We start from the raw sequence: 24,621 nt of genomic DNA on the forward strand, positions 1-24,621 counted from the left end.
TTGACAAGTAAAGTGGCTCACGTAGGAACCTGCCTCTGAACCCAAAGCTGACAGTCATGCTGCCCCTCGAGCCACCGTGGTGTGGTTCCTAACCTGGAATCCCCGGCCCTCAAGACCCAGATGCAACTGCATCCCAAAATGATGAACAGAATTGTATTTTCATTACCAAAACAATACACAGTCACGGTACCCAAACTAAAAAGCACAGATAACAGCGACAGCTAACCCAAACCTGTTATTCCTCTAAGTATGTGCTTGTATTAATTCATTGAATCCTCACAACAGCCCTATGAGGGAGACTGTTATGATTCCCATTTTACAGATGAGGAAACTGAGGCACAGGTCCCACCATAAGGGGTTTGTCTCTGTATTATACTACTTTCATACAATGAAGCCCTCCGGGAGCATTAACGGTGATGTGGGAGAAGAATATTTAATGACATGGACATGAAAATTATAGCTACCAGTTGTTCAAGCTACTGATGTTCCCAGGATCGCAGAGCTGGTAAGACGTGGTGGTGGGGGGTGAAATTCAAACTGAAGCAACCTGGATTTGAAGATACTTGTCTTAGACACTGCACTGCAGGAAAATTACGATCACTTGTCATCCAAAAATGGCCACTCCTAACACATTTACACAAACCCTTTCACATCTTGGACTGTGATGGTATATGTCACTGAATGTTTCTGTCCCTCTAAAATGCATATGTTGAAGTCCTAACCCCGCAGTGGGATGGTATTGGGAGATGGGGCCTTTGGGAGGTAATTAGATTTAGATGAGGACACGAAGATCCCGCTAGTGTCCTTATAAGAAAAGGAAGAGAGACCAGAGCGTCTTCTCTTTGCCATGGGAAGACATAACGATAAGGCGGCCATCTGGGGCTTTCACCAGGCATTGAATTGGCCAGCACCTTGATCTTGAACTTCTAGGCTCCAGAACTGTGAGAAATAAATTTCTGCTGTTTAAGCCACCTGATCTCTAGTATTTTGTTATCGCAGCCTGAATAGAATAAAATGATGCACACACAAAAGAATCATAGCCTATGTGGTGCTTTGCAAGCTGCCTGTTAATATAGTGTGAAAATTTTTCCATATCCTCATATGTTCTTTCACCACATCGTTTTATGTGACTTAATGGAAGCCCAATGTAGGAATATAGCACGATTTATCGAATAGTTGAACAGATCCTCAATGGCTGCACACTTAGTTTAGCTCCCTAAATAAATCCAACAAAAACTCCCATTGGCAGATGCTTGATTATGTAGAACTGCTTAGTCAAAGAACACTAGGGGCATTTAAAAAAGCCATTTGATTCTTATTGCCAAAATACCCAGCAAACAAATAGGGCGGATTTGTATTTCCACACTAAGGCAGGAGACTACGTTTCTCCATGGATTTTTGCCACCCGGGCTCTGTAACCTAGAAGAAGGCCCTCTGGCAGGCACTGAAAGCTCACATCTTAATCAGCACAAAATCTGCCTCAAAACCCCGTGTTTTGCTTTCCTGGGCTGAAAAGACGATTCAAAATCGATTTCCTCTGTGAGGTTACCATCCAAATAAATAATCAATAATTTTGATCCATATGCTAGGGCGGGGGGATTGCCTGGGCTTTGGAGACAGGCTGATATAGGGTCACATCTTAGTGACATCGAGAGTCTCCGTCTCTATAGCTAGGAGTACTTACCCACCTTACTGGTTGTTACTGACAGTAAAGTAAATACAAAGTTACCTAGGGTAGTGATTGACACATGGTGACCAACAACATGGGCTCAACCATGTCATTCCCGTTTACTGTCATGGCCCTGATCGCCAATTCAAGGATGACAGAAGAGGGCATTGAGAAGCCTGGTCCAGGATGTCTCTGTGTGTCTTCTGGTAACTAGAAACAGCTCAGTTTTCCCTCAGCGGTTCCTTCAGAGCCTGGAGGGACAGGCCAAGAGCCCCTGTCCTCTCATTCTCTTGATGCTAGCCACGCCGGTGTGAATAATTCCATCTGGACTCCAGATTCAGCTCAAGGAAGAGCTCCCTCACCTGGGAGTTCTCCCCTCCCCACCTCTGGGTCCTCCAGCACCCTATTCTTCCTGCCATCAGGGCTCTGACATAGAAAAACCGTCATTCCAAGTGGTTTCACCCAGTATTTAGTCTATGGCTAGACAGCACTTTCTGTTTTACTACTTTTGGATTGAACGAGTTGTTTTAATTATTGAAACCAAATTTGGAGTTTAGCATTTATCAACAAGCATCTGAAATTATCTTTTTCTTAATCATTTGGAAATGTACTGTTCTCCACCGCCCCCCCCCCAAAATAAATCAGACCCATCACTCACGATCTAATTCCTGTCCCTATAATCCAACTTCAAGGTGATGATTAATCACCGTGATTCAATATTTTGAGAAGGGACCTCCAGAAATAGACACGTGAACACATGCAACAGTCAACAGATGAAGCTGCTGCTATTCGATCATTTGACCGATGATTTAAGAGACCAGCGCTGGCCAACGACAGCCCGTGGGCCAGATCCAGCCCACTGTCTGTGTATTGATGGCTCTTGAGCTAAAAATCCTTTCTCCATTTTTTAATGGTTACATTTTAGATGGTTATATAAGTACCTACACAACCATCTCAGTTTTGCCTCTTGGGCCACAAAACCTAAAATATGTACTATCTGGCCCTTAAAGGAAGAGTTTGCTGACCCTTCATCTGACAGATGATTCTATAATTTGAAGTCCTTTCGTTGTTGAATGTGACGTCATAGTGCCATAGATCTCATGAAGTTGATCGAGTCTTTAGAATATCATGTAATATAGCATCAGTGAACTTTTATCCTACGGAAAAGTATCTCAAATGAGAGCCACTCCCTTAAAATGAGACTGGAAGAAACGTGGATTCTGGACATTGTGAGGCCTCATCGTGTCTTGAAATGATCTATCGCTAGTTTGCCTTGAGCTAAGTGTTCTAACCTCTGGTCAGCTCCCCTTGAAATGCTCTGCCGTGGCAGCACCCCAGTCAGCCAGTCCCTGGCCAGAAGCTGAGCCTGTTAATGGTAAGTATAAAATAGCTACTTTCCACAGATGCTTAACTTTTCCTTAAATGATGGCTGTTCTCATTACAGTGGGAGCAAAGCTTTTTCCTATTTTCTCCACCAGTTTGAAGCCAGAACTGAACTAGCCATTCTTTCTAAATTGGAAGGTATCTCTCCTACCAGGATTACTAACAGGGACGGGATTTAGAACAATGTTGTTTAAATACATTGGGAAAATCTGTCAATGCAGTAAAGCCTGCCTTAACATGCTAATCAGAGTTCTTGGCTGATAAAGAGAAATAAACTCTCTAGAAGAAATTTTTTCCAAAAAAAGGAAAAAGTTCTTTAGTTTTTTTAATGTACTTCACACAGAATAAGATGGAGAGATTTAAAATGACAGAAAAACAGAAGTACTCTAACTTCAGCGTCACCCTGCATTTTAATTCATTTTTACCATATGAAAACCAAAAAAAGAGAAAGAAAAAAGGAAAAAGTTTAGAGAATTAAACGTGTCAAATTGGAAAAGTTGAATCTCTCTTAATGACAACATTGTGTCTACTGATTTAACATGCGCTCAGTAACTACTGATTGTCTAATACTTTAAGATGCCCAAGAACAGAAGACACAAAATAGCCGGTTGTTTATTAATCTAACAACCTGCAGAATTTAGATTCAAGTGGTGACCCCTCGCCTTCCCTTAAAGAGGCTGGAAATCTCTGTAAAGCAACTCATCATTCACCAAGCAGCCTCGAGTCGGCCTCCAAAATGCCTCTGCTTTCCCACTGACCACCTCTCCTGTAGCCCACCCAGCTTTCTCTCCAAGTCACAGCTCTGGCAATGCTGGGTTTAATATTTAAATGTGGTCGGTGGTATTACATTTGGAGCAGGATATGTCCATAATCCTTAGGATGACCTTCAAAGCCCTTTGCCATCTCGTAACAGCTCCCCGCCCTTTTCTGGTATCTCTCTTTTCGACACCCCCAAACCCCCAGTCTCTCTTCGAGTGACGTACCAATGTGCCATGCCTTTGCTTATGCTGTTTCTTTTCCCTTGATGCCCTTCCCTTAATTTCCTCATTGCAGATTTCCGTCCAGCCATCAGGGCTTAGTTCAAACAGCACATCTTTGTGTGTGTGTGTGTGTGTATTTGCTGTTCATGCCTCTGCTTTACTTCCTTACCAGGCAGCTTAGTTTTTGCTTCCCTAATGCCCAGCACGGCGCCACGGATTCAGCAGATGCTGGGAGGTGTTTAATACATGTCAACGTTTCTCCCTGAATTTTGGCAGCTGGATCACCTGGTGTTTTATTGAACTTCAGGAGCCTGCCAGACTCTCTGCTGTGTGGGCACAGCATCAGTATACTCCCTGCAGGAGAAGGAAATTCCACCTTCACGCTACTTCTTCAATCTCATTGTCCATCATGAAAATAATATCAACTAATATTTGCAGGGTGTTTATGGATATGTTAATCACTGTGCTAAGTGCTTGACGTATCTTATTTAATCTTCCCAATAAGCCTAAGAGATAGGGACTATGATTATCCTTGTTGAGGCGGATGAGGAAATTGAGCCTTACAGAGGTGAAGTCACTGGTCCAAGTTCTCACAGTTGATTAGAGGTGGAGGTAGGTCAGGAATCCAGAGTCTAAAGCCAGCACCCATGCCCTTGCCCCATGCCTCTCAGGCCAGTTTTTAGCTAAGTTAAGTTCATGCTAGGTGACTAGACAAAGCCATGGGTTGATTAGGCCAGCCTTTTAGGTCTGGGGGAAATAGTTAAGGTCACCATAGAGTTGGGAGACTCACCGAGTTCTCCTGCTAGAACTCATCCAGAGTAGGGAAGTGGAGGTGGCCCCAAGGTAAGTCCCTGCCCTCCTGTCTCTAATCCCATCGCCATCAGCAGGAGGCTGGCATGCTTGTAACTGAATTTCAGGCCCCAGGGCTCAGCGTCATGCCTTATGAATGCCCCATTCTATTTTATTTGCAGTCACAACAGAGCAAGTGGGTTCAATTTACTTAGGGTGGTTCACCATCTGTGTTTCATTTGCAAGGATAATGTGTTATTTTAAAAATAATAAGACAATTTATTTACATCTACTTTTTTCCCCATTTTCTCAGCAGCAAGTGATATTAAAAAAAAAAAAGGAAATTATCCCAACAAAAATATTTATGAGTAAATAGCTCACAGAAATGGTGAGGATGCTACTATGAAATAATTCTGGTCCCACCCACCAAAACAAAGAAGGAGAACATTCCTGACAGCATGACTGAATTGTGCGTAATTACTGCCAATGTTTTAAACATGATGATAGTGAGTGAGGTATCAGCATCAGATCAGAGCCGCCTCCGAACGTTTATTTTCCTGAGAGTGAGACGACCACCTCTAGCTTTCATTCAAGGTATGGGAGAGATGCCATCCCTTATTGTCATCACGATTCTTTTCAGGCAGCTGGACTTGATATCATCATTTTCACAGATTCCTAGGATGTGTCTGGAGAAGCAAATGTGACAATAGTTTAACTGGGATCGTCTTGACCAAACTCACAGTTCTCTTTCAACTTGCGGCTACACATCCAATTTCATCCACCATCTTGCTTACGATGTTCATGCCACCATTCGTCAGTTTTCTTCTCTGACATATTTAACGACTCCTGAATCTCTTGTAGCAAATGCACTTAAATCTAAAAATAAGTCCTTATGTGACAATTTCCATGGAAAGAAGGAAGGAAATTCTCTCAGTTTTCACATTTGGTCTAAAAATTGGGGGTATTATAAAGCTCGAGAAAATTCTTTATCAGTTGAAAATAGAAAATAAATTACTTTCAGAGTCCTACGATCCTTTATTGTGTGTATTTTTTTATGGGCAGGCTATCACTTTCCTTATATTATGGGAAGATAATACATAATAAGATAAAGGCAAATTCAAACAAAGACAGAAAAGTGCTCAGCTCCAACTGCTTAAATAGACTGATGAGACTTTCGCAGCGCAAACCTTAAAACTGCATTTTAAGGGCCTCATGTGGAGACTGTTTCCACTTGCCAGAAAAAACACAAAAAACAAAAAACAAAAAGCAAGCAAGGAAAAGAAAACAAACCCCCCAAACTGACCATTAGCTTCTCTGAGTAGTTGCAAATTGCGCTGGCTATGTTCAGAAAAGTTGGCAGATCTCAGCTGATGAATTTCAGTCTAGGAGCCAAGATGATCAGCTAAATAAACCATTTATCAAACATGAGGGACCTTTATCTGATTTTATTTTGTAGTGCAGCCAGACATAGTTTAAAAACATAGACAGAGCTGTCAGAATGAGGGGCTGAGTATGGTTATAGAAAAGAATAAAACAGTGCCCCCAATGAACCCAGTTTCGTTTAGTAGGATATATGGTCCTTATTTTCTCCAAACATTTCCCCAAACATTTAAGCAAGAGACCCAGATCCTCATGACCATCCTATCCACCAAGGTATTCTTAGAGTCTAGTGCATTTCCTCACGCAGAGCATGTGTAAGGTGAATAAATTAGACTGCTGGATGATTACACGAGGGCAAGAGTAAGCTCTCAACTAAAATAAAATCATTTCTTCTGTTTGTATACCCATGCTAAGATGCGGATCTTGCAGTAATTTCTGAAACACTCTGTTAGCTATTTACTCATAAATACAAACAGAAGGAATATTAGCCATCCATCCCTCCATTCATCTCTTTATCCATCCCTCCATCCCTCCATTCATCTCTTTATCCATCCATCCCTCCCTCCCTCCCTCCATCCATCTCTATTCATCCATCCATCCATGAATCCATCCATCCAGCCAGCCATCCAGCCATCCATCCACCCACCCACCCATCCATCCCTCCCTCCATCCATCTCTATCCATCCATCCCTCCCTCCCTCCCTCCATCCATCTCTATTCATCCATCCATCCATGAATCCATCCATCCATCCATCCATCCATCCATCCATCATCCATCCATGCATCCAGCAAATCTTTACTGATGGTCTTATTTACCTGGCACTATGTTTGGCAATGGGAATACAGAGATGGGACAAAGATCCAAGGTCTCTTTCTTTAGAAAGTGTATGTTCGGGTATGGTTTCAGAAAAAGTAAATGGAAAAGCTTGTAATAGAAAGTACATCACATTTCCAAATCAAACTTGATGTCTATTAACATCGAGCTTATGATAAGGCAAGGATAATACACGGTCACTGCAACTGCTCTCACAACTCAGCTGTAAATCCAAGGAACTGCAATAAAACCCAGCCCAGTATGAGCAAAAGTGAAGAGGCGTGACTCACAGAATAAAGTGCACTTGCTCTGCACAATCTGGGGAGACTCTTCTCATGTCTGTGACACGTGAGTAGAAACGGTATGTAGAGCTCTCAGCAGCAGTTGGTGGGAACTGGAGCCCATGCTAGCAGCAGTCATAGGAAGTGTGACAAGTGGTAATGACTGCACAATGCTTTGCTATTTGCAAAAGGAGAGGGGGTTGTGCACATCTTGAAAAGGTGATACAGTTGGTACTGCAGATGTCATTACCAGTGATTACTGATGAGGAAATTGGCTCAGAGAGGGTAACTGATTTGCCCAAGGTCACACAGCTGTCCAGGTGGGGAACTGGCACTCCCAGGCAGCATCCTGAAGAACAACTGCATACCAACGCTTTTAAGAAATGTTTTTTAAGAACTGTAGTCTCAAAGGTGGAAAGGACATTACAGATATAACCTTTACTGGTTAATTGAATCCCTTCTGTTACATCCTACAAAGAGCAGTCTGTATTTGACTATATCCCACAACAGGGAACTCACTAATGACTCTTACAATTTACTACTAAATCAATAATAATGATGATAGTGTGTGTTTATTTAGAATAGACAGTGTGCTTCACATATTTTGACACATCTGATCCTCACCAACAACCCACTTGAGGTAGGTACTGCTATTCCCATTTTACAGGTGAAAATCAAGGCACAGAGGTCAAATCACTCACTGCTATGGGTTGAAGTGTGTTCCCCCAAAAGATATGTTGAAGTCCTAACCCCCACCCCCGGTACCTGTGCATGTGACCTTATTTGGAAATAGCGTCTTTGAAGATGTAATCAAGCCATGATGAGGTCATCAGGGTGCATCTTAATCCAATAGGACTGGTGTCTTACAAGAAGACACAGACATGCACAGAGGGAAGACGACATGAAGATACACTGACAGAAGAAGGGCACGTGAAGATGGAGGTGGAGACTGCAGTGATGGGTCTACAAGACAAGCAACGCCAGGAATTGCTGGCAACTACCAAGAAGCTAGGAGAGGCAAGGACAGATTCTCCCCTAGAAACTGCAGAGGGAGCCTGGCCCTGCTGACACCTTAACTTCAGACTTCTGACCTGCAGAGCTGTGAGAGAATAAAATTCTGTTCTTTCAAGCCACCCGGCTTATGGTACTTCATAACAGCAGCCCTAGGAAACAAATACACTCACCTAGGTCAAAAACCAAGTAAATGACGGGGCCAGGATTCTGTCCCCAGATCCCACCTCCTAAGTCAGTAGGAGCTGGAAACATGCTCTCCAAAGGCAGGCAGACCATGCAATTCATAGCACATCTGAATCACCTGGGTCCTTCTCTAAACTACCGATGCCTGGGTCCCACCCTGAGACTGATTTTACGGATCCAGCTTTGGCTGGAGCACTGAGGTTTCTAAAGCTCCTTGGCAAAGTTTGAGAACCACTTTCCTGGTAGATTCCCCTCTAGGGGAGCAAGCAGAACAAATCCACTCCCTGTTTCCAAAGATCAGCCCTTCTTATCGGGAAGACAGCCCTCGTGTCCCCTGTGAGCGCCTCTTTTCCAGGCGACACATTCCCAGGGGGTTCACTATCCAAAGAAGGCCCTCAGTCAGCGGGGCTGCCCCCGAGGACCCCCGCATCATGGTGCCTGCAAATGTGCGGGTTTGGGGGAAGCCACAGTGTAGTTAGCCTTGGACAGGGTGGGAAGCAGGGGCTGACCCACTGTCACTTCCACTGACCACATTGTTTTCCACTTGGCCTGGTGTTCTCCCCAAGGTCACGGCTCAGTGCAGGGGGAGCATCTCGGGGAGATGCCCGCTGGACAGACAGCATCTGCTGGGCAAGGCTGGCCTGCAGAATTGGAAGCCAAGTCAGCGGCTGATCGTGGTGAGGACGGAGAGGAGGGGGTCAGTTATGGGCCCTCAGAAGATAGGGAAAGTGGGTGAGCTGCCTTCTGGCGTGTTCCCATCTCCCGGGGTGGGTGAGGGGGGGCGGTGTCGCTCCCGGCTCTGCACGTGCAACCTGGGTCCAGAGGCTGCAGCACCCCCAACACACCGGGCAGTGAAAGGAGGTCACCCGGCCAGACAGCGGCCTGGGCACACACAGGGGCCAGGCATTTCGTGCTGCCTGCCTCTCTCTCCCCCGCATCCTCCCTTCCATTCATCTCTCAACAAAGATGTTTTGAGCAGCTCTCGTGAGCTGAGGACGGGGACCGTGTGGGGGGACACCCTGACACAGCCCCTTTCCTCCTCAGATTGTGAGGGGGGCAGAGCAGTGAGGGCACCTGCCTCCCTTGGCCCTTCTCAAGACATCCTGGGGAAAAGAAAGGGCAGTGACCAAAATGGCAGCACTCAAGAGCACTGACTGGCGTCCTTGACTGTCCTCCGTGACAGGTTTTAGTACAAAGTGACTGTGTGACAGGCAGGGAAGGTGGACGGGCAGGTTCAAAGGAAACAGTGCCTCCCTGAGGTCTTCTGTCACCTCCCCCTTGGGGTCCTGCCTGGGTCCTCATTGGGAACGAACTAGATGGAAAATCAAAATGAAAATTTTACATCTTTTCAACCGAGCTCAGCTTAACCCTTGGACTTCCGGAACCTCCACTCCCACAAGGTTGGGGCCAGACAGGAGCAAACCACTTGGGACATCTCAGGGGTCCCAGCTCTAGAAGGACTCTCTGTCCTATTTGCTTACACTCACAACATTTGATGCTGGAACACACCATTTGAGATATGGTGAGTGAATACGTGGTAACTATACTTAGTATCGGTTTAAATCATACCAAAGTTTGTAGGGGTCCCAATGGAGTGTTCTCTTAAGAACGAATGGCACATAAATCTGTTTTAAGTGTTCTGCCCAGATGGTCCAGAAGTAGAATTTTAAAATCACACCTAAGATCAGATGCCTTCTCAGAAGGTCTCCAGGAATAATAACAGAATTCCACAATGCTGCTGCGGGGACAGGCCATATGCATGTGAATCTTAGGAAAGGCGCAGTGTGATGAAAACACTGCAAGCTGGGAAACACTGACGGGAAGTCTGATGTGCAAGTTTTGTCCCTTTAAAGACAAGTAACTGGGAGTCACGTTTTACCCTGTCAGCAAACTTGAAGAAGAGAAGCTTAGCACAGCACTAGTAAATAGGCAAGGCTTGCCTAAATCCAGGGACATTTCTTCCCTTCAGCTCGTACCCGTGTTGCCTGGGTCAGCACTGAACTCTGGAAACCCTCACAGACACGTGACACTTTTCATTAATTTTCCAATTTCGGTTCAATTGCGTTGGTCTTTTTTTCCTTTTTGGAGCTGTTTATGTATTGTGGCTAGAAAGGCTAAATTCAACTCCCATAATTATATACTTATTGCAACTTAACAAAAACCCAAATGACAAGATTATGAACTTGTGACACACTTATTCCCCAAATAAACCTTAAAAATGGAATGATCTACTATATTATCATTTTGGTTTATAAATAGAGACTTACAAAGCATTTTCTATCAGTAACAAGAGAAGTTGAGATGGAGAAATCACCATTTCATCTTTCTCTTGTAAGAAGAATTTGCAAGTACCTTTGGGAGAATTAGGGGTTATGGGGAACCTGGGTGTGTGTGTGTGTTTACACATGTACACGTTGGGTGGGGAATAAAGGGAGACCTGGAATTATTACTTGCCTCTGAAGAAGATAATACGTCAGTCAGGCAGTCATAAAAATATGGAGGGTTGGAAAGAGAATGAGAGACAAAATGGAAGAAATGGACTTGAAATGTTCTTTTTTCTGCTTCCTATTTTTAACAGGAAATGATTACATTTTCCAAGCGACAATCACAGTTTCAGTGTAAATTTCATTCTCTCCCTCCTGTTCCAAGAATTCTCCATTTCCAGCTACTGTTTCCCACTCTTCTCATGTAAAATCTTAGTGTCATCTCCAACTCATTCTTGCCTATATGCCCCAAACCCTATAATTAGGAGTTTGGGGAGTGCTGAAGCTGTGCGGGGCAGTGGGCAAACGTGCACATGATCACAATCTCTGTTCTCAAGAAATTTACTGTCTAGGCCAGCGGCGCCCACTAGAACTTTCTCTGATGGTGATAACCGTCTATCTCTGTCCTGGCCAGTAGGCAGCCACTAGCCACCTGGGGCTCCTAAGCACTTGAGATGTGGCTGGTCTGACCGAGAAATTGATTTTTACATTTCAATTTCAAGGATGTCAATTAAAATTTAAATAACCACGTGTGACTAGCAGTTACTGCGTCAGGTCTAGACCAAGAGGAAGGAGATATTCCTGTTTTCTTTTCTCAGTTTTGTTTCATTTTTTTTTTTCTTTGTTTGTTTGTTTTCTTGGCCATGTGGCATATGGGATCTTAGTTCCCCAACCAGGGTTCAAACCTGCGTCCCTTGTGTTGGAAGCACAGTATCTTAACCACTGGGCCAACAAGGAAGTCCCGTGGAAGCGGATATTCTTTAAAGAGACAGATGGCAATGTAAAGGAGCATGTGGCAAGTGCCATGTGAGGGCTGCATGTCGGAGCAGTCAGAGACTGCAGGAGGAAGAAGGCTGTGGAAGACTCAGAGGTGGAGCACGGCCTCCTAGAGGGGGCGGATCTAACCCAGAATCTTGTGAGAAGCTACAGTGAGGAAAACAGAAAGGAGAGGAGAAGGGATTTCTGACCCAGGGATTTTTAAAACAAAAACACAGAGGGGAGAATGCACAGGACTGTGTAGGGAAACCTGTGCTCGTCACGGGGCAGATGGTGCTTGCAGAGGCCGAGGGTGACTGCCAGGGGGCATGCCCCTGGGATGATGTCCTGCTGGGAACAAGGGATCCCAGGATGGGGGCAGATCTGGGGTGGGTGATGGGTGCAGGGAATCCCCAAGTGGGCTGACGTGCTGCGTGAAGGGCCAAGAGGCTCTCCTATGGAAGGTAGCTTGCCGGGGGCAACAGGGGGGCCCTGAGACTTGGGAGAAAGACCAGGACCAGTGGACACACGTAGGGGATGTAAGCAGGGCAGTAGCACATGCCCCCCTAAGTGGGACAGCTGCCACCCGCTCCATCTGACGGTCACGAGTGGTCTGACCCATCGTCCACGTGTGGAAGCTGGGACCCCGGTTTCCAGAACTCCTGATTTTCAGAAAGGCTGGAATTTGGATTTTTGAAAAAAGAAATATGAAATAGAAATATTTTGATACGGCAACTAATGTGAAACTTTGAAACACCCTGGGCCAAACCAAAGGAGCGGGCACGCGGGCTGACGGAGGCCCAGGGGGCACCTGTCTGTGACACGTGACCTGGAAGATGGCTGAGGGTCCACAGAGACGGCCTCGCAGGACACGAGCAGAGGTTGAGGCGAGACAGAGGCTCGGGGGGAAACACCGGCGCAGGCAGCAGAGGGTTTGAGAAAGAAGTGAGTCGAAGCCAGCCGACTCTGTGTCACACCGTGACGAGGAGGAGCGTGTCCGAGATCTGGGAGGTCATTCCCTCCCCCTTTCCTGCCGCCCTCCCCTCCCCCCCCTCCCGGCAGAAAGTGAGGCAGGGAGAGCCCACAGTCGCAGGAGCCTCCAGAGTCGGTGACTTCTGGTTACCACGCGGTAAAGGTGGGGGGCAGATACATTGGGAGACGGGGACTGACACACACACACCACTCTATATAACGCAGATCACTAATGAGGACCTGCTGCACAGCCCGGGGAACTCTGCTCAGTACTCTGTAATGACCTGCACGGGCTGAGAACCTAGAAAAAGACTGGATGTGTGTGTATATGCAACAGATTCACGTTGCTGTACACCTGAAACTAACACAGCATTATAAATCAAATATACTCCAATAAAAATTTTTTTAAAAATTAAGAAAGTTAGAAAGAGTAAGTGGTCGGTGAGGAAACGGGCATCGAGCTGGATGAAAGCAAAGGACATGGCTTTTCCAGCGTGTGTTTTCTGGGGTCACATAACATCCCATGTCCCTGGACAGATTTCCCCCATCCAACCGTATGTAAATATCTCATTTCCACTCCTACGATATGAAGGGCCACGGACAGAAGCCCCACATCTTCCCTCGTGTGAAAGCCACGTTCGATTCTCATGAAAAAGAAGGTGTGTGCTTTTCAGCTCACCTCCCGGTCCAGCAGTGCCGGTGACACGACGGTGACAATGTCTCCTTTCTCAGGATCGATGTAGAACATGTTGGGAGACGGCTTGTCGGGCGTCTGCTGACGGATACTATACCGCACGAGGGCATTATCCGTGGCTGGGTCATCTGCATCAAAGGCTGTCATCCGCATCACCGTGGTCCCTAAGGGGGCAGGACAGAGAGCAGGAGATGGTCACTTGGGGGACGGCCATGGGCAGAGCCCCTCCCCCACCTGGGCAATGGCTGTGGAGTGACGCGTCAATCACTTTCCAAGTTAAAAAAGCAAAAGCTTTCGCTGGCTCTGTTAGGTTTTAGCTTTCCTCCCCCCTCAGTCCCTCCTCCATCACGTTAAAAGACCTGAAATAAAGAAATCTTTGCTGTTCATCAGATTGATAGCTTAATTTTTCTCTCTGCGGATGTGCTGTTTATCTCCATGGGCTTTCATTTCTTGTGGATGTGGCTCTGTGACAGTGGCCTTCATTTTAAAAGCTCTTACTGAATGCCTACCACCTGGGGGGCCCTGGGCTAGCTGTTGGGGAAATAGAGGTGCAAAAAAGTCACATTCCCTGGGGTCTGGCAGGTCAGCGATAAGCAGGAGAGAGCGCGTATGAAAATAATGAAGCATTCGCAGTGCCTCGAGAGAGGGCGATGTGAATATGGAGAACAGTCTCATCTAACCAGCAGCTCAGGAAAGGTCTCTGAGTAGGTGTAAGCGAGGGGAAGGAGAGGGGGCCTCAAGGGGGAAGGTATTCTGGTTAATTCCAGCTAAAGGGAATGGGAGCAGATGTTATTTGAGCATCCTTTGTGCGCAGCTGCAGTGACTTAGACACTTTAGAGATGCAGACAGTATAAAGACAAGGGTGACGGGGACTATTTGATCATAAGGTTGAGAAGGGTGTCGGATACCAGTCTCGCTCACACACAGCTGATATGAAGGGCAATTGATATTAGCTGCTTTAGAAGACAAATGAATAGCAACTAGTGAAAAAAAAAAGCATTCCTTATTTTGGTATCTAACCTCAAGAAACACTTGCACGTGTTGACAAGGGGTTTTTGCGGGGATGTTCACGGAGAGTCCAAGGAACACTGGGAAACAACCTAACCGTCCAGCAACAGAGGAATTGCTAAAATGATGTTATCCCCACCCTATGAGATACTTTGCAGCACTCAGAAAAGGTTGTAGATCTTTGTGTTCTAACGTGGAGGGCTCTCCAAGACTGAAAAATATCAGGTTGGAGAATGTTATCCATAGTATAACATCATTTTTATGAACCTATTTGCACAGAGAAAATTCCACAAGCTTTGTGCATGTATTTTTCAGGTACAGTTTATGCCCATAAATGGATAGAAGAAGGTCTATAAAGGTGAATTTCACACTGGCTTTGGTGGTTAAATCTGGGAAAGGAGAGAGGGTACTGGGATTCATTGTGGTGATGAGGGAAGATGTTGGCCTGATCTGTAATGTTTTGATCATTTTACCAGGAGAATGTATTGTTTTGTGGTTAAAGTTTAATTTAAAGGGATCATAATTAGGAACACCGATAGAAACATGGTCTAGAGTGGAATCAGGCACATCTACCTGCTGGTCTTGACAATTGAGGGCCACCGTATTTGGCTCAGGGTGACCTGCCCAACCATAATTTTCCACTGTAGTTTACTCTTCTGTGAATATAGGACCCCACCTTCTGATTTGAAATCCTCTGTGCCCACAACATGTGAGCTAACCAGTAAAGGATGGAAGCGGTAGACTTTTAGTTCCCAGCAGGAACATTCATATACAGAAGATATTCAAGCTTAAAGGAAACACAGAGTTCATCTAGCTCCGTCACCATCCTGATATTTCTTTCCCTTTTATAACAGTGCTTCTCAAACCATCAAAGCCAGTTTATTTTTTCCCATAATAGGAATCAGGTTATCAGCCATTAGGTCTGAATGATCAGGCAAACGGATCTGACCATCCTAAGGAGGGCCCGATCTGTTAAATAGTCTCAGTTCATTTCACCAGTGTTGCCATTAAGCCAGATGCATCCAGGCACACCTTCTACTCTACGCTGTGTCTTTGCCCTTCTTTGTTTCTTTGTGAAATTGTTACAGGCAGGCCTCAGGGTCCAGTGTATCCCCACGTGCCACCCGCTTCCCTGCCCCTTGCCTTTGGAAGGCGTCAGCAAGCCACTCGTTTTCTGCACTGCGTTTCCCACTGAGCCGCACTGTGGAATCAGGGTTCTTCCTCTGCCCAGTGGTCCAGGCACCTGCTGCCACTCTGTCAGTTAGTGTGAAGGGTACACTCATTTGCCTTCCTGGGGGTCTCTGTCAGAAATCAAGGCAATTTCCAGGCCTACATCTCACCCCGGGCTGGGCTAAGCGAGCTCTCTGTGGGCGAAGACCCGGAAGGAGGCCTCCACACCATGCACGCCACAGGAGACAGTCCCCGGGTAAGTACGTGTGACCTGGTGCCTTGCACTTTGTTAGTGTCTAAAGAATGCTTGACTGATGGAATCTGTGTCCTATTTAATCTGCCTTTAATTGAAATCAGAAACGAACAAGCAAAAGAAGGTATAAAAAAATGAAGTTATCATGGTTTGCAACTGCCATGGCTTTAAAGGAAGGAAAAAAAAAAAACCCCAAAACCTCTCAGGTTGATGAATTTTCAGTTTCCACCAGGACATTCACTGATAATGTCTTCTTGGTATTATTTTTACCAGTTTGATAACATGGCATGATATAAGGCTATCCTGGAATATAAAAGATTAATATATATCCTGGAATACAAAGGGTTACACAGAAGTCTTTTTTTATTTTAATGAACTGTTAGGGAGCAAGTGAACTTGGTCTTAGGGCTTGCCTTTGTCTTCCCCCTAGCTTGATTTGAATACACAGCTGGATTTACTTCTGAGGCCACCACTGTGGAGAATAAGCATTGCTTAAGTCATCTAAATAGGTTTGCAGCATTGAAGAAAATAACCTTGGGGTAACAAGGTAACTAGGTGCAAGTCTTGCCCCCTCATAATGTGAGGAGATTAGTAACACTTTTCTCTGTGGTCACTGTAAGGATTTGATGGGACAGTACATTAAGTAACTTGGTGCAGTGCCTGGTACGTCAGCGTTCTGAGGAGGATGTCTTTCATCACCGTCCCGCCCTGGGTTCTGAGCCCATCATGGCGGTGCAGGCAATGGCCTCAGAAAAGAAGCTCAGAGGTAAGCCGTCCACGGGAACTGGCACCTGGCGTAGCAGGAGGAGCCCCAGGGCCATCATCTCCAAGTTGCCCTGCCTCCCCCACTCCCTCCCGCCTTGTCCACAGTCTTGGTTTATAGATTTGGGTTTCTACTGTGGGGGATCACAAATCTATAGTAACACACGTGCATGCACGTGTGTGTGTGCGCGCACACACACACACAGATAACCACACACGCGTTCTGGAGCTGCCACTGCTGCTCCATATGGTACTGCAGTCCTCCTCCAGCATCCAGGAGCCTAAGCCCCGGCCCATCTGCAGGGCCCAACGCCTTGCTCTCGCCTGCTGCTCCTCGGGGGCTGGGTCACAATTGTCATACTTCCAGGTTCTGCAGTGGTTGGATAAGCCTCCTAAATCGGCATTTCCTAAACTGCTTCCCAGGGACCCTGGTTCCAGGGGCTCAGCAGAGAAACACATTTGGGAAATACGCAGTAGACACAGTTGTGCAGGTTTCCCTCCTAGAGGACTTCCTAGCATCCTTCATAAGCAAACGTGTGGGGTAAATCTCCAAGAGAAAACAGAATCTGATGTGTTTCCTAAACTTCTCTGTTGGTGGAAACTCCTCATTTCAAGCACATCTTTATGTGATGGGTCACACGGTCCTAAAGTTAGCTCTTGGGGGACACGGACTGTGTTCTGTTCATGTTTATAAGCTTCGGAGCTGACTCTCGGCAGGTCCTCCGACAACGTTCTTTGGGTAGAATTGCGTTCTTGCAGCTCTCCGTGGCTTTGCCTTACTCCCCGGTGACCGCAAGTCATGGATAACCTGTTAGAGACAAGAATGGACAGCACTGCCCGGACATTTTCCATAGCCAGGCATGCTCCCCCACTACCTCGGAGCTCTTCTCCCCACCAGAGGCCCTTGCTGGACCTGGATTCAGCAGACATAGACACCAATTCCAAGTCCAGGGCTGACGTCCAGCAGGTAGGCACCAGCACAGTTGTTCCAGGGCCTGTGGGTGGCCCCTGTGCCTTAACCTTGCCTGCGCCCACGTGCCGAACTCCGAGAAGAGGGGCTCGTTCACGTCCATCAGCCCGGCGGCTTCTCCTGCATGCTCGTCTTGTGCCCAAGTGTGCTTCCCAATGGCAGAGAAATGATAATTATATGATAGACAACACGTGTGGGTCCTCCGTGTCGTACACGTCTGTCTTCTCCCCCATCACAACATTCTCCCGTGTGTCAAAATAAATGATAATCACTCTTTCACTCCCAGAGCCAGATGAACTAGCAGCAGTCCCTCTGAAGCGAAATTAAAGAATTACAGGCTGCTGGTTGAAAGCCTCAAGTCGGGCCATCAGCTTCTTTTGTTGAAGGATACGGCTGCCAACGTGACAGGCTGATAAACAATTAGGAGAGTTTTGTCTTGGCCACATAGCCCCTTTCTCTTGGCTGTGTTTCTCTGATTAAAGACACGTGCCGCCTGGTGTCATGACCCTGAAGGCGGTGTTTGAAGTTCTGCTTCCTTGTGATTTCAGGCATAGTCACGCCCTTGAGAAGCAGAGTGCAGATCTGAACGTGAGGGGCTGTTTTCAGTCTCCGGGAAAGGTAAGCCAGCCTCAAGAGTGGGAGACTCCAAAAGACAGCTCACTCTGTGCCACAGGTGACAAAATTCTTCTGTTCTTGACATTTCTTTGCCTTCATCCCCAAACATTTCCTTCACATGATCAAAAGTGTCAGACTTCTTTTTTTAAACAATGATATTCTTATAAGTGAATAATAGATCAAGACATGGACATTCAGGTCTATATTTGGTACCAGGTTTCTGATAGCACAGTTGAAGCAACTGTATGCTTTCCGGGGGATGCAGAATATAAAAGCTGATATGATCAGAGATGGCAGGTATCACCAAGTAAGCTTCTTAGATGTGACAAAATGGTACGTCCTCAGAAAGCATCCAACTCATGAGAGGAGGTAGGGCATCCTAGCGCCACTCAGACATCTATCTCTGTGATTAAATGATCTCAGAGATGTGCCTCAGAGGTCACTAAAAAGAGACCACAGCCATGGATCCGGCACGGCATAGCCCACTCCTCTGTGTTTATTCCCGTGTCGGAAGGAAAGCCCTTAGACGCTAGGCACTTTGACTTGTTCAGCCAGGTGGGAGGGACACAGAGTGTCATGGGGTATGTCTAGTCAGACTGATGCTGACTTGAAACTAAATTTCTATTGAAATCCTCCAGGTTGAAGAGGTTCTGGGCACCCTGATTCCAAAAGCCCAATTAGAGTTCTAGCCAGTGTGCCTGGAGCTGAGGGACAGCCCTGGGCAAACCAGAATGAGTTCACCTTATAGGCCAAGTTCTGCTGTCAGATACAGACATAGCTCATGGTCATGACCGTCAGAGTACAAACATGCCAATTGCTGCCCCTGGGACAACAGTGGCCTGGGACATTCAACTCCCCACTGGTCAACCCTCCTGGGACTGCTGTCTGGCCATGCATGTGGACACAACCCAGCTCTCTTCTAACGGTGCTTAATGGCGAGAAGAGAACCAGGCGAACAAAGGCAGGCAGAGCAGTGTTAGAGGCACCATGGGGGACGTGGGCTGCCTTCCTTCAAATCCTGCCCCACTAGGAGCCATCTGGGCGTCCTTAGGCAAATTCCTTTACTTTGTGAAACCTCAACTTTCTCACTTACAAAAGAGCATCTCCCTTAACCGGCTGTTGTGGCACTGAATGAAATAATGCAGTGTTTCTCAACCTTTATTTTTTCATAATCAAGCCACCAAGAGGTTTTTTAGATATTTTTTTCCTACCTGCCTTCTGCTGCCATAGATACCTATTTATGTATGATGGCCCTTTGAGGACCATAAACCATTGTAATGTGTCGTGTTTTTAATGTCCCCTCAAGCACCAATTTTTCCCCCACTGGAGGTGATAATGTCCCCAGTGAGAACGCATAAATTAAGAAATATGAAGTCCCGTGCCTGGGCCATGATAAATACTAGTGGAATAAGTTGGATTGATATTTTTATTGACTGCTGCAATTTGCAGCTCAGTTCTGGGGGGGCCTCATTGCCATGTATGATGGTGATGTGTCAAATGTCTTGTGGGACCCAACCCCGTAGACTGTAACTCACGCTAGCTCTGGGACTCACGCTCAGGATCTGTAGAAGCAGGGATTAATTAAAATCTCATAAGGAAACAATCCCTCTCTTCCCTCAGATAAGCCTAGAAACCTCTGTTGAGCGCACACATGCATGAATCAGCTTCCTCTGATCTTGTCAGTGTTTCTGTGTACTCAGGAATGAACAGGGAAACTGTCAACGATTAGTTGACAAAAGATACCAAACCAATCTGATGGGCACCCAGAGGCAGTGTGCACACTGCAGCGTGTATTCCTGAAAAGGCACCCCTGGAATGCATTGTAAATAACGTCTTATTTCCCCATCGACCTGTATTAGCATTTCAGACCCGCCGTATCTTTATTTGAGGGGGTGTGCAATTGGAAGCTGCTCCTCATAACTCACTTTTTTTCTGCTTATCCCCAAAACACTCCACTAGCAGGTGGGCTGGGAGAAGGAGGGGGCTGTCTCCCGAGGGGGAGGAGACTCTTAGAGAAAGCCCTGCCCAATGCTCAGGAGGAGAGAGAAGAGGTGCTTTGACTCTGACTTTGGCGGGGAGAGAAGGTGGAAAGCAGGTTAGATCTAAGGCCAAGCCTGGGAGACACAGCTTTGTCACCATGTCTCCTTTGGGGGGCCTGTCCCTCTGCCCCTCTGATTATCTAGGGATGGTCATTTACCAGCACAGAGACTCTCCTGCATTTTTCATATGGTGGTCAGGATGTGCATTAGACCTAAGAAGTTCTTGATAATGTGAGCTTTGATGAAGGTGCCCTTGACGTTTGGCCTCTCTTTTGACAGCAGCCCAGACACATTGGCCCTGAGGGTGTGGCTCTCTGGCCCCATTCCCAGAGTGGGGTCATGGGAGCTGGGCCAAGTGTGAGACGCTCAAATGTCCATCCAGTGCCCATGCAGGTGACTTACATGAGTAAAGTGATTTCCATACAATTGGGGGCGGTGGGCACTGTGGCAAACTGGAGGGTATGAGTACTGCCAAAGGGGCAGATACCTTTTAGTTCAAGGTAGTTGCTGCATTTCTGAAATGCAAGACCTTTTGATTTTTCAAGACAAGGTGGGAATTTGAATTTTCATATAAACTGTCAAAATATTTACCTGTTGGACACCAGTTCAAATGTAAAAAACAAAAGATCACTGAGTGGGACCAAGAAAGCCAAAAAAACCGATTATGGCAGGCTTGGTCCCAGGCTCACCAGTTTCAAACCTTTGATCTTTACTGTAGGTAGAGGCAATTCTTTCCCCCAAAGACAATAACTAAATATTGTTACTATATCCTCTGGGGATAGATTACAGGGTAAGAAAGTGGCACATCCACTATAAAGAGTTCACCCTTCTTCCTTCCACCTCCCTTTTGGAACAGGGAAGTTCCCCTATGTGGCCCCAGCCCCTGCAAAGTGGGAGGCAGTAGACACACAATGATACAAATATGCGAGGCAGGTGTCACGTGCTACAGTAACTCCAGGAGGTATGTCATATTGTTAAACACATTGTACAGGTCAGGAAACAAAGACTGAGAAGGCCATATAGTCACCCTGGGTGCCAGTATTTGAACCCTGCTTTAGTAAAGAGACTGTGGCTCAGACTGTCAGTTGCCACCCAGCATCAATCCTTCCTTGCTTCCTTAGTAACATAACCCTGATTTTAGTTGGCCATGTTGCTGACTAGCTGAGATACTAGATGTCCCAGCTTCTCTGCCAGCTACTGTGGCCACTGACTAAGGTTGAGACAATGAGATATAATTAGAAGTAATGTGTGTGAGACTCCTGGAAAGGTTCCTTAAAGGGACCTCATCCAGAATGTGTGTGCTTTTGTAACACCCTCTTTCCTCACTTCCTGAAGCCTGGAATGCAGTTGTGATAACTATAGCTTCAGCAGCCATTTTGGACCATGAGGTGGCCCTTCAAATAAAAGCCACATGATAGAAAAGTAGAGCACAAAGACAGACATCATTTGAATCCCTGAGGCTCTTATGACTGTGGAGCTTTACCGACAGCTTGGAACTCCTCTCTTTGGCTTTGTTTACATGAACAAGAAATAAATGAAAGAAAGGTAAAAGCCCATCATGTTTGAACTATCATCATTTTGAGTTTGCTATTTCATGCAGTCACAACTAATGTTCTCTGAAAAAGGAGAAAGTAAAGATTGAAGAAAGTAAATAAACACATTTTATTAAATAGTATTACTCTATAAAGTAAATCTTGTTGCTTTAGCCTAGAGCTAGAGGGCACTAATTTAGACAAAAGTGGAAACAGCTGGTCACAATTCATACGTATTTTCAAATATTCAAATTGATTTCCACTCACCTAAATCATCTTGAATCCAGAGATAATCTTTCTATCAGGCGGTAAGACTGTCTTATTAGTAGTCCCCAGCAAATCACCCCTCTTCATAAGTCTATATTGTCCCTTCCACCTGGACTGTGGGTTTAGCCATCTGACATTCTCTGGCCAACAGGACTCATGGAAACATTATACAAACAGAGGTTTGGAAGAGCTTGTTCACTGGAGCTTGTTCTCCTGGAAAGCAGCCGCCATCTAAAGATATCTGGGCTCTCCTGCTGGAGGGGCCATATGTCTGGGAACTGACACTCTCTGGCTGACACCCTACATACCCATAAGACATGGAACTTGAGGCTGTCTGGGACCATTCAGCTCCAAATGAGCTTCCGTGTGACAGCAGGCATGCGGCCAACCCCAGGCAGAACAAGCAGGAGAATCGCCCTGCTGAACCCATCCCAACTTGCAAAATCATGAACAAATAAATGGCTGTTGTTTTAAGCCACTCAGTTTTGGTGTGTATCATTATACAGCAATAGACAACAGGTAAGGGAGCGCAAGATTAATCTTCACCTGGAAGCTAGAAAATAGTGTACAATTAAAAAAATAGTGTGGAAGTTGCCATTTTTATTAACCAAATAGCCCAATATATTCAGGGAACGGACCAGAATAAAAAGAGACAGGTGCAGGCAAAACATTAATGAGAATGTGACTTAACCTGTTTCCCAAATGTTGGGCTTTGGAGCTACCGGTGACATCACCAGAAATCACTGCAATATGCTGACCACTGAGCCTGGTGGTTGCCTCACGACTAGTCTCTGGAAAAGCACTGAATCAAACTGGCACAAAGTATATACTTCCAACACAGGTTTTTTTTTTTTTTTAGGCTCTTCATTGGAGTATAATTGCTTTACACTATTGTGCCAGTTTCTGCTCTACAACAAAGTGAATCAGCTGTATTTATACATACATCTCCATATCCCTTCCCTCCCGCGACTCCTTCCTACCTTCCCTATCCCAGCCCTCTAAGTCATCACCCGTCATCAAGTTGATCTCCTTGTGTTATGCAGCAGCTTCCCACTAGCTATTTTACATTTGGTAGTGTCTATATGTCAATGCAACTCTCTCACTTCGTCCCATCTTCCCCTTCACCCCCCACCCCATGACCTCAACCAATGCAGGTTTGAGATGAGTAAGTACCTTCAAATGGGAAGACAACTCTGTTCTTAAAAGTGAGAATGCCTTGGATTTTGAGATAGTTGCCCACTTCCTTTAATAGCAGCCAGGAGTGCCTCTGTGTAGCTGCAATTACCACAGGCTTGATTTGAAATGCTATCAGCTTCTCCTCTCAAATTTCCTCTCCCTCCCGGGAGCTAGTTGGTTTTTTAAATACAAATTGACAGTCAAATATGTAATAAGTTATGACAAGTTGAGCAATGGTTGTCTCCCATCTGTTTTCAGAGGTTGTTTATTTTTATAGTGATAAAGAGACAGTGGCGACAGAACCACATTATGAAGATTTCAGTTCTTCCATCGTGCCTGCTAATCGTTCAGTCTCCACGGCGCCTTTGCCCTACTTCTCTGGTGAGCTGTCGTGTGAGCTGCAGTGGGCCAGATGTTAGGAAAAATAACTGCTTTTGAGATAGAAGGTAACACATGGTAAGACCAGGGTCCCTCCTGTCAGGATTCACTTTATTGCCCTAATTTCTTCGTTTCATCCAGCATTTTAAGGTAATGTTTTTCTCAAAACCTATTAAAAAATTCTGTTTAATCTTTTTATCTATAATTCCTTTCTGAGTAGCTCTTTTAAAAGGATCCAGGAAATGCTACTGAATTAACTGATCTGGACTAAAATACTTCAAAAAACCAATTTTAAGTGGAATCTCTATGCCCAGTATTCCAAAGTAATAAAATGATTCTTTGTATTGGATTAGTACAAAGTAGCTGAAATTCTCAAATGTGAACATATTTTTTTTCCATAAAACTCAAGAAAAAACAAAAGGAAATTGTGTGTGTACTTTGTTTGTTTGATTAACCAATTTAAGAGATATTTAAAAAGTAATTCTAGTTCTGCTTAGAGCAGTGGTTTTCAACTGGGGGTGATTTTATGCCTCAGGGGACACTGGGTAATGTCCGGAGACATTCTAGCGTTTTCACAACCAGGGTGGAGGTGCGATATTGGAATCTAGTCGGTGGAGGCCAGGGATGCCGCCAAACACCCTACTATGCACAGAACAGCCCCACCAGAAAGGATTACGCAGCCCCAAATGCCAATAGCACTGAGGCTGAGAAATGCCATCTTAGAGTCATTTAACCTGTGTGTCTGAACGTAACGATGCTCTTAAAATCCCACACCCAGGGCTTCCCTGGTAGTGCAGAGGTTAAGAATCCACCTGCCAATGTGGGGAACAGGGGTTCGAGCCCTGGTCTGGGAAGATCCCACATACCACGGAGCAACTAAGCCCGCGTGCCACAACTACCGAGCCTGTGCTCTAGAGCTTGTGAGCCACAACTACTGAGCCCGCGTGCTGCAACTGCTGAAGCTCTTGCGCCTAGAGCCTGTGCTCCACAACAAGAGAAACCACGGCACTGAGAAGCCTGTGTGCTGCAACGAAGAGTAGCCCCCGCTCGCCA

The 24,621-nt window shown here is 45.8% G+C and overlaps 1 protein-coding gene across 3 annotated transcripts in view; it reads right to left on the reverse strand.

The window, feature by feature from the left end:
• Positions 1-24,621, reverse strand: part of CDH13 (cadherin 13) — a 1,023,084-nt gene that overhangs the window by 233,061 nt on the left and 765,402 nt on the right. For all 3 annotated transcript variants that reach the window (XM_057711305.1, XM_057711306.1, XM_057711307.1), the window contains exon 7: positions 13,384-13,562. In XM_057711305.1, coding sequence (XP_057567288.1) covers positions 13,384-13,562 — 179 coding nt within the window. The remainder of the gene's footprint in view (positions 1-13,383; positions 13,563-24,621) is intronic.

Source organism: Hippopotamus amphibius, chromosome 16, assembly GCF_030028045.1.
Source record: "Hippopotamus amphibius kiboko isolate mHipAmp2 chromosome 16, mHipAmp2.hap2, whole genome shotgun sequence".
In the NCBI taxonomy this organism is placed as follows: Eukaryota; Metazoa; Chordata; class Mammalia; order Artiodactyla; family Hippopotamidae; genus Hippopotamus; species Hippopotamus amphibius.